General features: G+C 43.7%; 1 protein-coding gene across 1 annotated transcript in view; it reads left to right on the top strand.

Moving 5' to 3' along the window:
* LOC146174623 (putative cytochrome P450 49a1) overlaps window positions 1-15,176 on the top strand; it is a 70,217-nt gene that overhangs the window by 41,796 nt on the left and 13,245 nt on the right. The window contains exons 5-7 of the mRNA XM_084585033.1: window positions 3,736-3,898; window positions 10,816-10,988; window positions 12,718-12,796. Of these exons, the coding sequence (XP_084441159.1) occupies window positions 3,736-3,898; window positions 10,816-10,988; window positions 12,718-12,796 (415 nt within the window). The remainder of the gene's footprint in view (window positions 1-3,735; window positions 3,899-10,815; window positions 10,989-12,717; window positions 12,797-15,176) is intronic.

Genomic DNA, 15,176 nt, shown 5'->3' on the forward strand with positions numbered 1-15,176 from the left:
GCATGCATCGCCGAGATCTAGCTGCGTCTAGATAAAAACTGAAAAAAAAAGCATTTGTCTGTCTCTGGTAGTCCTGGAATTCATATTGTAGTGTGAAAACAGTCTCATGCACTGCAATGGGTAAATCAGATATTTCCAGAGTCAAAGTCAATTCGAGCAAGTTACACAGTGCGCACCATATTACAGTCTTTTTGACAACAGATGTTCGCAGTTTGATGCGCACAGTTGCATTTATTCCTTGCGCTATTCTCATTGATCTGTTGCGAATAAAATACAATTACATAGGAGCTGAACACAATAGCTCATATTGCGAGGCCGCTATGTGCATCTTGTATACTCGTAGGATGTGTAATCATAGCTCCCCACACGGCATGTCCATAGGTCTACAATACTCTTGTTTCGCCGTCTTCATGCGGGGTTCCGCATTTGAACTATTCATGATTCCTTGAAGAGTAAAAACACCTACGTTGTAATTCATGATTTGGTAAAAAGGAATCCTTGATGCAGGCTTACAATGAATTTCGATCATTGATATTTGATGAATTTCTTTGGAGGAGTGCTCATCCGTTAAAACAACCTAATGGAATTTTAAGTTGTCAGTGAGTTGCCGTCTCTTCGGATCGCTGAAGGAAAGCGAGATACATATAGCACAGACCGCACTTAAATGTAATACGACCTCCAGCGCACCAACCTTCACATGGCAATTAGGTATACATCCTTAAGACCCAAGAAATGAAAGTGAATCAATTATACGGCTCATTTGGGAACTGCCAGAAGCAGTGCAGACGGTGTTGGTACACCGCTTCTGAGCAGGAGTTAATGCACGACCAGCTTGGGCGACTTTGGAGCGCACGCTAACACGAGAGATGTTTATTCTGCTTCGTTACATATTTATCTGGTGCACTTCCGGCACTCAAGACAGGAAATATAACAACACCATTTGGGTCAGCACTTCTTGCAACAGAGTCTGGGAAATATGTTGGAAACACGCACCCCGTTGTCTAGAACTAGGTCGCGATTTTGCTTGAGCTGTCTTTAAACAATGTGAAAGCGGAAGCTAAAACAGCATCTAGGGCGCACCGGAAGTCAAAAGTTAGGTCAATGTTTTGTCTTTTTTTTTTACTTTCAAAATAATCGAAAGGAGCTATCTTGAACCTTAACTGTCTGCATGCGGCACTCACAGATGAAGATTGCTTATGATGGTTTATTATTGGTAATAATATTATTTTTGTTCCCCATTATCAATGTTTTGTCGTGCAAGGAAGCAAAAAAATGAATTAGCGTTTACAGAACCTTCGCTCAGCCAGCAGCGTGAACCATGCAGAGTAGTGAAATATCTCAAGAGAAATAACGTTGTGGCTTGCACAGTCAAGCAATGTACCGACATGCCAAGAATAAAAAAAAAAGTTTATAGAAATGCCTGATCACGATAATATGAGGTAAACAACAGTTAATTGGTTGCAGATGTTTCAACTTTTATTAAAACTTGTTCCCTAAACAAAAAAGAATGGTCAAGTAACCTTTACACACATGACAAGTTTATTATCAGCTGTTCTCATAACATAATAATAATAATATTAATAATAATCATGATAATAATATTATTACCGGTCAGTTTCTTCACTTTTTGCGTGATTTATTCAATCATAAAATGTTGAAAACATAACGACGCCAGAAATGGGTGATAAGTGCACTAAGAAATCGTTGCATTGTCTCTCCTTTGATTCGTACACGCATGCGGTCACATGTATTCGTTTTCCCATCAGCTGGAGAAAAAAAGTTTCAAGTAGAGTGTCAGTGTTCCATCCTACTAAATAGTCCGTTCGTACACTATGCATCCCTATGCATCCTGTCTAAGGTGACTTCAAAAAGAAGCCCCTGCGCTCGCACTCAGCGGCTCGGTCAGACAAACGCCTTAAAGCACGAAAAGTAGACTAACAATGACACTGCTGCCGAGCAAACGCCAGAAATTCAGCGAGATCTCTAATACGAGGGGAATCGAAAACAATTACAATGAGTTCGGTTTAACCCCGCTAAACCTAGCTAGGCGAAACGAGAACGTCGTTTTGCTTGGTTTCGCTTTGGTTAGGCATAGGTTTAGGTATGGATATACGTGGGTTTCCAGCGATTAAACTGCCGTCACCTACAAGGGGGAACACGTTGCGCTGTATCTGCCGTCAGAGGTCCAAGATGAAGTGGTAGTATGCTATAGGTGGTACCATGGGTAAGGTATATAGTACCGCTGTAACCTCTAGCTCGTTGAATCAAGCAGTCAACAAGGTTGACCTTTGTTGATACATGGCGTAGTGTCGCTTTCGTGTCAAAAGAACCTACTATCAAGGCACAGTGCAGTACACTCTGGTCAATGGGAGGAGCTGAAAGTGGTCGGGTTTTTCGCTGCGTTCATGCCATTACAGCAACACGTACGGGACTTCAACAACGCGTCGCGTCTCGCACTTTTCTTTTGAAAGGCCACTAAAAGCAACAGGAGCCATAAAAGCTTAAACAGGGGCACAGACTAACAGGAAATAACAAAGCGTACTCATGGCCGTGCTGTTGACCGCATATCCGGGCTATATTCTTGGTTCCAGCGTCTCGAAAAGCAGCTTCCTAGACGCAGAAGCTCGTCCTGGTACTTAGGGTCCTTATTTTCAACCTAATACGCCTCAGAGGGACGAGTCTCGTCACAGCACCAATGATAACCTTCAAGAAACTGTCTCGCGCAGATAATCCCCATGAATCTATACATGCGTGTAGCGTACAAACATATCGACATCCCAAAGCACAAATGAGCAACAAAACTGCAAAACAAAGTTGCAGTCAAAAATGGCGTTCTTCAAAAATTTAGACAAATATAAATAGTAACGGCATTTATTTATGTCTGACGCATGTCGATAAACGATATTCATTATGACACATTATGCACTAATGCAGTAACTTAGGCCGAATCCCAGCGTGATTTAACCTCAACGCTCAAAAAGGTCCCAGCCTTTACGAGTTCGTTCGTTGCTATTCTGGACTCCTAATTTAAATATGGTTTGACGCAGACCGCCAAGTAACATTTCATTAGCGTTTAATCACACTGTACATTTTAATCGCTTGTGCCATTCCCCAAACAAGCAGACTCCTATCATCAGCATATTTAAACAAATTTTTCAATAGATGCATATATGCTCCATGACGTTGATGCATAAGTTGAATAACAACGGCCGTAACATTCATCATCGCGGTACCCGGCTTTGAAGGAGTAGCATCGATTTCTCGATAATATTTGTACAGAGAAACTGCGTTCTGCATAATTAATTATTTTGTCGAACAAGTGTATTAATTTTGGAGAAGTATTGAAGCAGCAGAACGGTGTGGATGACGTTTTTAGCCTGATGGGCCACTCTGTGGTAATGAACGTCCATTAGAATGCAGGTAGAATGTTAGATATAGTACGAAAAAACAAAACATGTTTGCGGTACAACCGCTCACCCACCTTAGCGTGGCATTGAATTTATCTCGAAGAACCCTAATTCCTTGATTCCGTCTCCATGATCACTGAGTCACCGTACCTTTGATCAGTGGGCAATGAGGACCCAATGGAAAACTGGAGTTGAAAATAGACGCTTCAAAATTTGATAACAGGAATCAAGATATGGTTCACGGTTTGACAGGGAGGAAGTTATTGCATATTAGGTCGCAGAAAACTGAGAATGCTGTCTCCATGATAATTAGCGTCCCTTTTTGCAGACTGCTGTGGCGCTTCACCAAAGAGGCCGTCGACGCGGCTCAGGCTGAAGGAGAGAACAGCCCAAACACCACCCTTCTGCACCACGCCAACAGGAACCAGAAGGCCCACATAAAGGAGCTGTTCACATTCATACACGACCTCATCATTTCCGGTGCTAACACGGTGAGAATGATATATATATATATATATATATATATATATATATATATATATATATATATATATATATATATGTCTCCTTATTGACGAGATAAAGTATGCGAGTTGCAGGTGTGAGAATCACAAAAAAAATTTGCGGGGACGCTTCAACTCAATACTTAAGGGTATGAGAACACGCTCCTTACGGATGTTTGTTCGCGTACGTGGATACTACTCGCCTATTTACTAATCCCTGGATTTGTTCCTATATTATTCGCGTATGCAATTACACATTCGCACGTGGAAAACCGCTCGATATAGACAAAGCCCAGCTTAAACCAAGCCGTGCGACCATACCAACTTCGCGCAGTGGCAGCATGTCCGAAACGGAATGCAGGAGTCATAGAAGGTTGATTCTGATTCTCACCCTTTGATCGGAAAGGAGAAGTCTTAACTGTCAGCTCCTGCTAAACAGGTCATGTGCCAGGGTCGTGCGATGAAAGGCAACCCTCCCGGCAATGCAAGCCAGTAACTACCACCTGACAGAGCCATGCCGATGTCTGCTCCCTCACAACTCCGACGCCGGCTCTTCTAGAGAACGACGGCTTTAACGTTACGGCGCGAATAATTAGCACATTTAATACGTAGCTAACAAGCCAAGTAAATAACATGCCATTTAATTTAATAAATGTAACTTCCAGTTGTCCACTAATAACAGACACCATATTTTTGTGACATTGTTAAATAAACAGGCTAATAATGATGTGCGGCCCAAGGGAACCTTTGGTAAAGGAAGGCAATGGTGCAAAGTTTTAGATTTTTGCACAAGATTATGTCATTTCTGTAAGAATTCCGCTCCAAATATGCCAAGCACCGGGCCAGGAAAAACATTGTATCCGGTTGGCTTCCGCGTGAACTTCTGAAGCACTCGAGAATGTCACGCATGGAATCACGCTTAATGTATTAATTTTGTGGGGACTTCAGAAATCGAAGAATAGTAAATTTCAAAGGACGAATGTTACTCGGCACGTTCGCTGCAACTCTGGTTACTAACAATGAATTCCAGTTTACTACAGTGAAGCAAAAGTGAATATGTGTACTTACTTCCTCTAGCACAACCTACGGATAGATGAAATAATAATATTTTATTTCTAGTGAAGCAGATCCAAACGTAATAAAATCAATGGAAGCAGTTCCTGAACCGATATGTACGTGTGGATAAGATATCTTACTGATATAAATTGAAACCAACTGAAACATTCTTTGACAGTAGCAACGAAAAAAATAGAAAGCTCTGCATGCAGGGCAAGATGTAACGAAGGTAACCAACGTAGTATAAAGCGCGCATCCTTCATGTTGCAGAATAGCTTTCCCGATTCAGTAGGTATGGATTTCTCACTCATTGATCAGAAACAAATGACATCTATAGTCGAAGTTATTGAGAATCAGTCCGGACCACACCTTTTTACTAAACAACAACCAAGAATAACAGAGTAGCTTCAGCGAATTCAAAGAAAACGCATCTTTTCCATTGTACAGTTCGAGTTTAATAGTCTCCGAACGGGGACCGCCTGCAGGCAGCCTAACGTTTAAACAATACAAAACTTCGTTTCATTACTGTCGAGATCATGCTAATACAACGTAACGGAAAGTGTGCCGGTCGCTTCCTTTATAGGGAATCATGACAAAAGAAGAGGAGACAGCACAAGCACTTACTTTAAAGTGGCGTTTTTATTTCGGAAATACGAAAGTACATATGATTAAAATGTCAGCTGACCGTAAGCGCTTGGGGTTACTATTCCTTCTCCTCCTGTTTTCAATGTTTTCAATTGAATTTGTTTTCATAATAGTTTCCACAATATTTCCATTCCGCCCAATAACCCAATATAACCCAATAAAGCATCGGTGGCTGGGCAAATGCGAAGGCGGTTCACTTGACGGTATGCCAAAATTTGGAGGTACACTAGCAATTGTCTTGAAAACAAAACGCGAGATGAAAGGAAAATTTTTGGGACACTTTAGCCATGCTTTGAAATGAGTTGTGCTTTCGCGCTATACATTAAGCTCTCGCCTGCGGCTCCCCTTGTATTTTGTCCGTCGCGTACATGCCCCTTCCACTCACTTAGTGATTGATCCTTTAATCAGTGCCTTTATAACGTCCCACATCCTCCTTATCATACAGTAGTAGGCTACTCAGTTCAGTTCAGTCGTTCAGTCCTGTCCGACGCTTCGTGACCCTATGGGCCATGTCACGCCACGCTTTCCGGTCTCTCACTATCTTCCTAACATCACATAACTTCATCTGCAGTGCCTCGAGGATGCCATCTAACCATCGCGTTCGCTGCCTACCCCTTCTCCGGCGACCCTCAACTTTTCCCACATCAAATCTTTCTCCAGCGACTCCTCTCTTCTCATCAGATGACCAAAGTAGCTGAGCTTAAACTTTCGAATTTGGCCCTCCAATGAGCAGTCAGGGTTTATAGTCGACAATATCGACTGATTTGATCTTCTGGCAGTCCAAGGAACTCTCGAGAGTCTTCGCCAGCACCACAATTCAAACGCGACAATTCTTCGGCGGTCAGCCTTTTTCACAGTCCGACTCTCGCATCCATACATCCCAACTGGAAAGACCATAGCACGAGTTATACGGATCTTGGTTGGCAGACGGGGGAACGGGGGAAGCCTTAAAGCGGTAAAGAAGAAATTCGGCATAGGCAAAAACCAGATGTATGCGATAAGGGACAAGGCGGGCAACGTCATCACCAATATGGAAAAGATAGTCAAAGTAGCCGAGGAGTTCTATACAGATCTCTACAGTAGCCAAAGTAGTCAGGACCGTAATGAGATTGGTGGTAGGGAAAAACAGTCAGACGTTCCACCAGTGACGAAGGACGAGGTCAAGAAAGCACTAGAAACTATGAAAAGGGGGAAATCAGCTGGAGAGGATCAGATAATTACAGATTTGCTGAAGGACGGCGGGCATATCATGCTAGAAAAACTGGCCACCCTGTACACGCAGTGCCTGGTGTCATCGACGGTACCGGAACCATGGAAGAATGCAAACATTATTCTCATTCACAAGAAAGGGGACTCTAAGGACCTTAAAAATTACAGACCAATGTGCTTACTGTCTGCTACGTATAAGGTATTTACTAAGGGGATCGCTAATAGAATCAGGACAACCTTAGACTGCAATCAAGCAAAGGATCAAACAGTGTTTCGGAAACGGTACTTTACTATCGATCATACCCATACCATCAATCAGGTGATAGTAAAATGCTCGGAATATAACCAGCCCTTATACATATATCACTCATTGATTACGAAAAAGCATTTGACTCAGTAGATACCTCGGCGGCGATGCAGGTATTGCGAAATCAGGGGGTAGACGAGCCGTACGTGAAAGTGCTGGTAGATATATATAGTGGCTGCACAGAGATCATAGTTCTGCAGAAAGAAAGTAACAAAATTTCCATAAAGAAAAGAGTTAAGCAAGCAGACATGATCTTCCCAGTACTATTCACAGCTTGTTTAGAGGAAGTATGCAGAGACTTGGAATGGGAGCAGTTAGGGATAAGGGTAGATGGAGAATACCTCAGTAATCTGCGATTTGCTGATGACATTGCCTTGCTAAGCAACTCGGGGGATGAACTGCAAATAATGATTGATGACCTAGACAGGAAAAGTAGAAAGGTAGGCTTGAAAATCAATATGCAGAAGACTAAGGTAATGTTCAACAGCGTCGGGAAGGAACAGAGTTTACATTAGGTAGCGAAATACTGGAAGTAGTAGGCGAATATGTCTACTTAGGACAGGTAGTAACCGCAGATCCGGACCACGCAAAGGAAATAACAAGAAGAATACGATTGGGATGGAGCGCATTTGGCAAGCACTCGCAGATTATGACTAGCAGCTTACCGGTATCGCTGAAGAGGAAAGTATACAACAGTTGCATCTTGCCTGTACTCACCTATGGGGCTGAAACGTGGAGGTTAACCAAGAGACTTCTACTTAAGTTGAGGACAACCCAGAGGGCTATGGAACGAAAAATGGTAGGGGTAACATTAAGAGATAGAAAGCGTGCAGAGTGGGTCAGAGAAATAACTCAAGTTACCGACATTCCAGTAGAAATTAAGAAGAAGAAATGGACATGGGCAGGGCATGTAGTGCGAAGAGAGGATAACCGATGGTCGCTGAGAGTAACAAACTGGATTCCAAGGGAAGGAAAGCGTAGCAGGGGGCGGCAGAAAGTTAGGTGGGCGGATGAGATTAAGAAGTTCGCAGGGGTCAAATGGATGCAGCTAGCACAGAACCGGGTTAAGTGGAGAAATATGGGAGAGGCCTTCGCCCTGCAGTGGGTATACTCGGGCTGATGATGATGATGATGATGATGATGATGATGATGATGATGGTGGTGGTGGTGGTGGTGGTGGTTGGCAGACTAATGTCTCTGCTCTTTACTAGGCGGTCAAGGCTAACCATTGCTCTCTTTCCCAGAAGCAGGCGTCTCCTAATTCCATGGCTGCAGTCTCCTCCGAGGTAATCTTGGAGCCCAAGAAGAGAAAATCTGTCACAGCTTCCACTTCTTGTCCATTGATGCTCCAGGACTTGATAGGGCAAGACGCCATAATCTTTGTCTTTTTAATGTTCAGTTTAAGCCCAAACTTCTCACTCTCTTCTTGTACGCGCATCAGAAGTCTCTTGAGTTCCACTTCACTTTCTGCCATTAAAGTGGTATGATCCGCATATCTAAGGTTGTTGATACGTTTTACAGCAATCTTCACTCTAGCTGAAGACTCGTCCAGACCGGCCTTCCTCATGATGCACTCTGCATATAGGTTAAATAGGCAGGGCGACAGTATGCAGCCTTGCCTCACTCCTTTTTCAAGCGGAAACCAATCAGTAATACCATGCCCAGTTCTGACTGTGGCCTCTTGTCCTTCATAAAGGTTCCTGAGGAGACAGATGAGGTGAATTGGAACTCCCATTTCTTGGAGAGCTTGCCACAATCTGCTGTGATCTACGCAGTCAAATGCTTTCGCATAATCAATAAAGCAGAAGTAGATGGGTTTCTGGAACTTTCTTGCTTTTTCCATGATCCAGCGAAGGTTGGCAATTTGGTCTCTAGTTCCTCTGCCCTTGCGAAACCCAGCTTGCACGTCCGGAAGCTCCCGATCCACATACTGCTGCAAACTTCCTTGGAGAATTTTGAACATCATCTTGCTAGCATGCGAAATAAGCGCGATCGTGCGGTAGTTGGAACAATCTTTGGCACTGCCTTTCTTTGGAATGGGGATGTAAACTGACCTCCTCCAATCCTGTGGCCACTGAAGGGTTGTCCAAATCTTCTGACATAATGTATGCAGAATGTTAACAGCGTCATGGTTGAGGTTTTGAAGCAATTCAGCTGGAATGCCATCAATACCGCTAGCTTTGTTCTTAGCAAGGCTGGCTAATGCCCATTCAACTTCACTCTTCAGGATGCCCGGTTCGAGATCAGTAATCACAACCGTCTTATGTTGGGTTTGCACATTCGAGTCCTTCTTGTACAGTTCTTCTGTGTATTCCTGCCACCTCTTCTTTATCTCTGAGGCTTCAGTGAAGTCCTTGCCTCGTTTGTCCTTTATCATGCCCAGCTTAGCACAGAAGCTTCCTTTGATATCTTTGATTGTCTTATACAGAGCTCTTGTGTTCCTTAATTGGCTGTTGTCCTCAACTGCTTAGCACTGTATGTTCAGGGAGGCATTCTTATCTCTCCTTGCTATTTTCTGAAAATCGCAATGAGAACCTTGTATCTTTCTCTTTCCCCCATAACTTTTGCAATCCTCCTTTCCTCAGCTATTTGCAAAGCCTCTTCAGATAACCAGTTTGCTTTCTTGCATTTCTTTTGCTTTGGAACGACTTTAGTAGCAAGTTCTTGTATTATATCGCGAACATCAGTCCACATCTCTTTGGGCTCTCTGTCTTCAAGATCTAATTCTTGAAATCGATTCCTCACTTCCACAGCATATTCAAATGGAATTTGATCCAGATCATACCTGAAACGCCTTCTAGTTTTCTGCGTTTTCCTACTATATTGCGTGAAATACGACTTGCCTTTGGATAAGAACGGTTATCGAGGTGCCATGACCTTTTTTTATACGTTTTAAATAAAATTTTTACATTGTACACTATGTCGACAAGATTACTCGTTATCTCGGCTCATTCGTGCTGCTGCCATAAGGAAATATAAAATTGCAGCAATATAAAATTCCATGCTCTCCACGTTTCGAGTGCAGAGCTTTGTGTGAAAGTGGAGATTTTACATACTACTGAGAAGTGCTTCAATAAGAGACTTTGTAAATGCGAGAGGTATAAAGGAGTACATTGGGGCGTCAAATTTGGGCTGCTTTTAATTAGGATGAAGTTTTGCAAACTGCCAAAATAAGTAAAACCTTGCGTTTTATAGACGCATTTTTTTAGTTGCTCCAAGCCATATGACATCTAGTAACAAACAATGCCTCTCCTGGAATCATTGAGGTGCTCATTATTTCCTGCCTTGCCTCCATTCATTTATTTTTGTACTGGTATTTAATTTTGTCCTGTGTTGGCCTACTAACCCTATCAGCGATGTGTTCCTACTCTTCCCAATCGTTTGTTTGGCAATAACAGAATCCGAGGACAACGTGCCACATGACAGCTTCTTTTCGCTCTGGACTCTCTTACCTTGCGCTATGCTTCAAAACTGCCGTTTTTGAAGATGCGCCTGAATATTTTTTTGTGTGTCTTACCTTTATCACAGAAATTTTCTGACGAGTTTAAAAACTACGTGATGCAAGTTGTACAATAGCCTGACAAAGAATGGCGGCTCTTGTCCGGATGTCTCCCAGGTGTGCAAACAATAGCGTCAGCGTTGTGAACGATCTGATTGCGAACAAAATTTATTTCTTGATCTTTTGCAGACAGGCGCCGCTGCAAGCATGGCACTTCAGCGTTTAGCAACGAACCCAGAGGTTCAAGAGAGAGCTCGCCAAGAAGTCACGGCGTCTTTTTCCGCAAAATGCCAGAAGGAACCCGAGTCCAGCATTGAGACCGAGTTGCCGTTTCTGAAGGCCTGCATACGAGAGACGCTTCGGTGAGCTTATTGCTAAATTTAGCAGTAGAGAATAATTCCCATAAGAAATACTTTTGGTGGGACTTTGGGGATACATGCAAGGTATTTACCCTCAGTTTGACATGCGATAAGAATACATATTTGATTTGCAGTAGATAGCGCACACAATGAGTTAGCAAAATGAAAAACCTGTTTTGACTGAATTTACAGGGCAGTTTTCATGTCATCCTTTAGGTTTAGCAAAGAAGGGGATGGAGATATCACCCTTTAGGGGCAGTCATCCTAAGGATCATCCAGTGCGTCTGATGCCATAAATATGTACAGTGTGTCTGTTGTGTCTACGTTTATATAAAACATATTGCGGCTATGTCCAAACACTTTTTTATGATTTAACTTCATATTCGTTTCATGCGTACGTCTCCGCCATACGATAGCGTTTTTTGACAACTCGTCCGTGTGCTGGACATTGGAAATACACATGGACTTGAAGTCGCATGTTCATTGCTCTTACTCCGTCCGTGTATCTCCTGCCCTGCACAGCCAGCCTAAACCTTTACCATACACATTCACTTGCAAAATTTCATGACACGTTTTCAATTTTTTTCACACATTTCACACATTATGGCCTCATAATTCCGAGATGAAACTGTCCTACAACGCAAGAAGAGAACTGCAGCGCAATCGCTGGCAGGAGCCTGCTGATAACAAGGGCATATATGTTTTTATGCTGACCATTGACCATTGCCAGGAAATGTGATGCGAAGACAAGATAACAGCCGGCCGCAGAGGATAGCTGATTGTATTTAAAGAATAGCAAGCATTGCAAGACGGCAAAAAGTTAGGTGTGTGGATGAGATTACGAAGTTTGTCATAGTGGCCTAGTTCTTGGAGGCTGTAGCTTTCAGCCCAGGCGGCCCTGCACGTTGACGGATCATTGGGGGGCATGATGACACGTGACCACCAACAAGGCCGAGTTGGCAGTAGCTGCAAGTTTACTGATTAAAGCTACGATTATTATCTGAGCGGGTAGCAAAGTGAATCGATGTGAACGAGGATCTTTACGTGAGCCGGCAAAAAGAAAACATTACCGCTGTTAAATGATGCCCTTAAAATCAGAGCCTGAGTGTCATCCCTCTCTAATTAGTTGATATTGTAAGATCGGACTTGGGGGATCAGGTTTTATTGCCGGCCTGAAGCCCTGGTCGCACACTGTAGCGAACCACACTCCGCGATGACGATGGGTATCTACAAGAGAGAGCAGGATGAAGATGAAGCAGCACGTTCGCCCGTGCGAAAGATGAAGCGCCATACAGTGCTCACACTATTTCCTACCACCTGTCATGTGCCAACGTATGACAGTGAAATTATCCTCGTATATACAACGATTTCCGAGTAACCATTTAGTTCCACCACTGAAATGTAGCAACTTATATAGGTTTCTAAAATTATGTTTGCTAAATGCCATCAAAATATGCACTCGACTTCATCATTTACTGAAACACAGTGAACAAGATATTTATAAGACTGACATTATATTTTGCATTTAACAGTTTAGCATGCATGTTTCCGAGAAAATGCAAGGAGTTTTTTGTGTTTCTGTTAATTTTTTTGATGCCGCTGTTATGGATGTCATGAGATATATTTGAGTATGTTTGTGCGCACATGAAGTGATTATCTCTGCCTGAAAAGTACAGGTGCGACATATGTCAATCACACGTTCCTACTTAGATTCTTGACGATATTATTTCAGGTTCCACCCCATCATACCGGGCGTCAATCTCAAGCTGAAGCAAGACGTCATCATGTCCGGTTATCAGATACCAGCGGGCGTAAGTGTCTCTCAAATTTTTGTCTTACATGAAACCGTAACACATGCTGACCGAACCAGTGTACACTAAATTGAGAAGGAAATGGCAGGCTACATGGAACAAATAGGTGAACAACAAGTTACATTGTGTAAAGCTTTTTGTCAGAATGGAAATCCTGTAGACACCACGATCGTTTTAATCGGTTACGCATCGGAAACACCCCATCTTAGTCACAATTTCTTCGTGAGAAAAGAAGACAAACCACTCCATGAAATATACACTGATAATCTAGCAGTAAACCACTCATTAATTTTATGTGCAGAAACTGAAGCACAAGAAAATAAATTAATATTATTTACGAAGAATACATTTCATTATACATCATGCTGCTTTTAGGTGAACAAGCCCTCCTTGATTCTTCAGAAATCTTTAGGTTTCTCAAATAAGCTAGTATTTTACACAATGTATGCGAATCAAGCCATTTTGCTCATCTCAACATTTGTAGCTTTTTGTTTGGGGCATCGCAGCCTTAGTTCCTTTTGCGCCATAAAAATCAACATAACTATACATACTGCAGAGATTAAGATGAACATGCAAAGATGAAGAAAATTCCGTGCGCTGCCTCCAGTGACATCGCTATCGGACGGAGTGTTCGCTGGACCTGCTTTTACACGGACTGTCGCTGCCGTGCTTCTACACCGAGTCCCGGTACCTTTAATTAACCCCCATCCAACATTTGGTGGAGGTACGGGGTAAAAACATCGGTCCTAGAGCTCCGTAGTCACACTCTTCCTACGCCTGCAGTGCCAGACGACGTCCAAGATAAGGCATGCAAGCTGGTGCAACTCTCACCTGCACCGGCTCCCTTCGCTAGCGGGACGCGGCTATCTTGAGCACGATACCGAAGATTGGCTCACTGCTTGCGAACGAGTGACCATCTACAGTAAATGGGACGATGAAACTGAATTGAACAACATAACAATTTATCTCTCCGGCGTGGCAAGCTCGTATTACCGTAACCATGAAAGCGACATCCGTACTTCGGCTGCATTTAAAAGGACGCTCTCAAAATTGTGGTCACCTGGCTGTCAGGCAATGGCGCGCCGAGCAGCGCTCGCGTGACCGGTCGCAGCAGGTCGGAGAAACCTTTACAAGCTATATCGAAGAAGTCATCTACCTGTGCAAACGTGTGGACGCCAACGTATCAGAGTCCTCAAAGATCAATCACATCTTGAAGAATATTTACGAAGACGCCTTTAGATGTCAGCACGGGACTTGCGTACCGTCTCTGAAGTCTTCACACTTTGCAGAGCTTTGAGGAGCTACGCAAGCAAAGGGTGTTGACGCGGCAGCCACAAGCATAGGTTGAATCGCTTGCCGGACTGACTCTTGCAGCCGACAGTCTATCGTTGCTGCAGTAAATAAAGCATTTATTCATGAAGAGGTGGGGTGGCAGCGTTATCTGCTTAGAGCAGCCACACCATTTGGCCCCGGCATTACGGCAGGCTATCCAGGAGCAGGTTGCTGAGGCGCTTCGATCTGCACATCTACCATCAGTTGTCGCTGCTGCTCCTCTGACTTACGCTACATCGTTACAAGTTCTGTCGCCACTCCTATGACATATGACGATGCCATCCCAAGGCCTGTCGCCAGTCACGTGACAAACGACGACATCGTTACACCACCTCTACCGTCAACTTACATTACCGTCAGTGCCTGGGCAAGCTCCAGCACCCTATTTTTGACCGGCTCCAAGATCACGCAATGGCTGGCGCACGACAGATGACCGGCCTATTTCCTACACTTGCGGGCTGGCTGGGCATATTTCCCGCTATTGCCAAAACCGTCTCAAGGGTCCACACCATCTACCCAAGGTTCTGGGTACTGGTCTTCGACGCCTCAGTATTCCGTGCCTACTGAGCCTCAAGCAAGCCATCATTTTTCACCAGACCGCTCAGCCATCTCCGACCGCCGTTCACCGTCTCTCCGATGCAACGTCGATCAAATGCTTCACGTGAGCAAAACTAGCGGCAGTTTCTGAAGCCAGAACTGTGACCCCGTCGAACATTTCAAGTCCTCATCTATCACCAGCCAACCGCATTGTGTTTCTGCCATGGCCCTAATTGACACTGGTGCTGCTATTTTGGTAATGGACCAGGCATTTTGTAGTTTTTTAAAGAAAGGGAAGACGCGCCGATTGCAGAACTTTCGTTGAGAACGGTCACCGCATAGCACAAAGAGCCTTTAGCAGCGTGCACTGCTGCTAAAGGCTCTGCTAAAGAATTGCCTTGATATTATTGAGTTAGTCGTGCTGCCAAGTTGATCACGCGCTGTTGCTCACAGGCTGGGATTTCCTGTCGCGTGACGCCGCTATAATCGATATTGCTTTCGCCGCAGTCGG

This window comes from Amblyomma maculatum, chromosome 11 (genome assembly GCF_055883805.1).
Source record: "Amblyomma maculatum isolate TAMU_Amacu chromosome 11, ASM5588380v1, whole genome shotgun sequence".
In the NCBI taxonomy this organism is placed as follows: Eukaryota; Metazoa; Arthropoda; class Arachnida; order Ixodida; family Ixodidae; genus Amblyomma; species Amblyomma maculatum.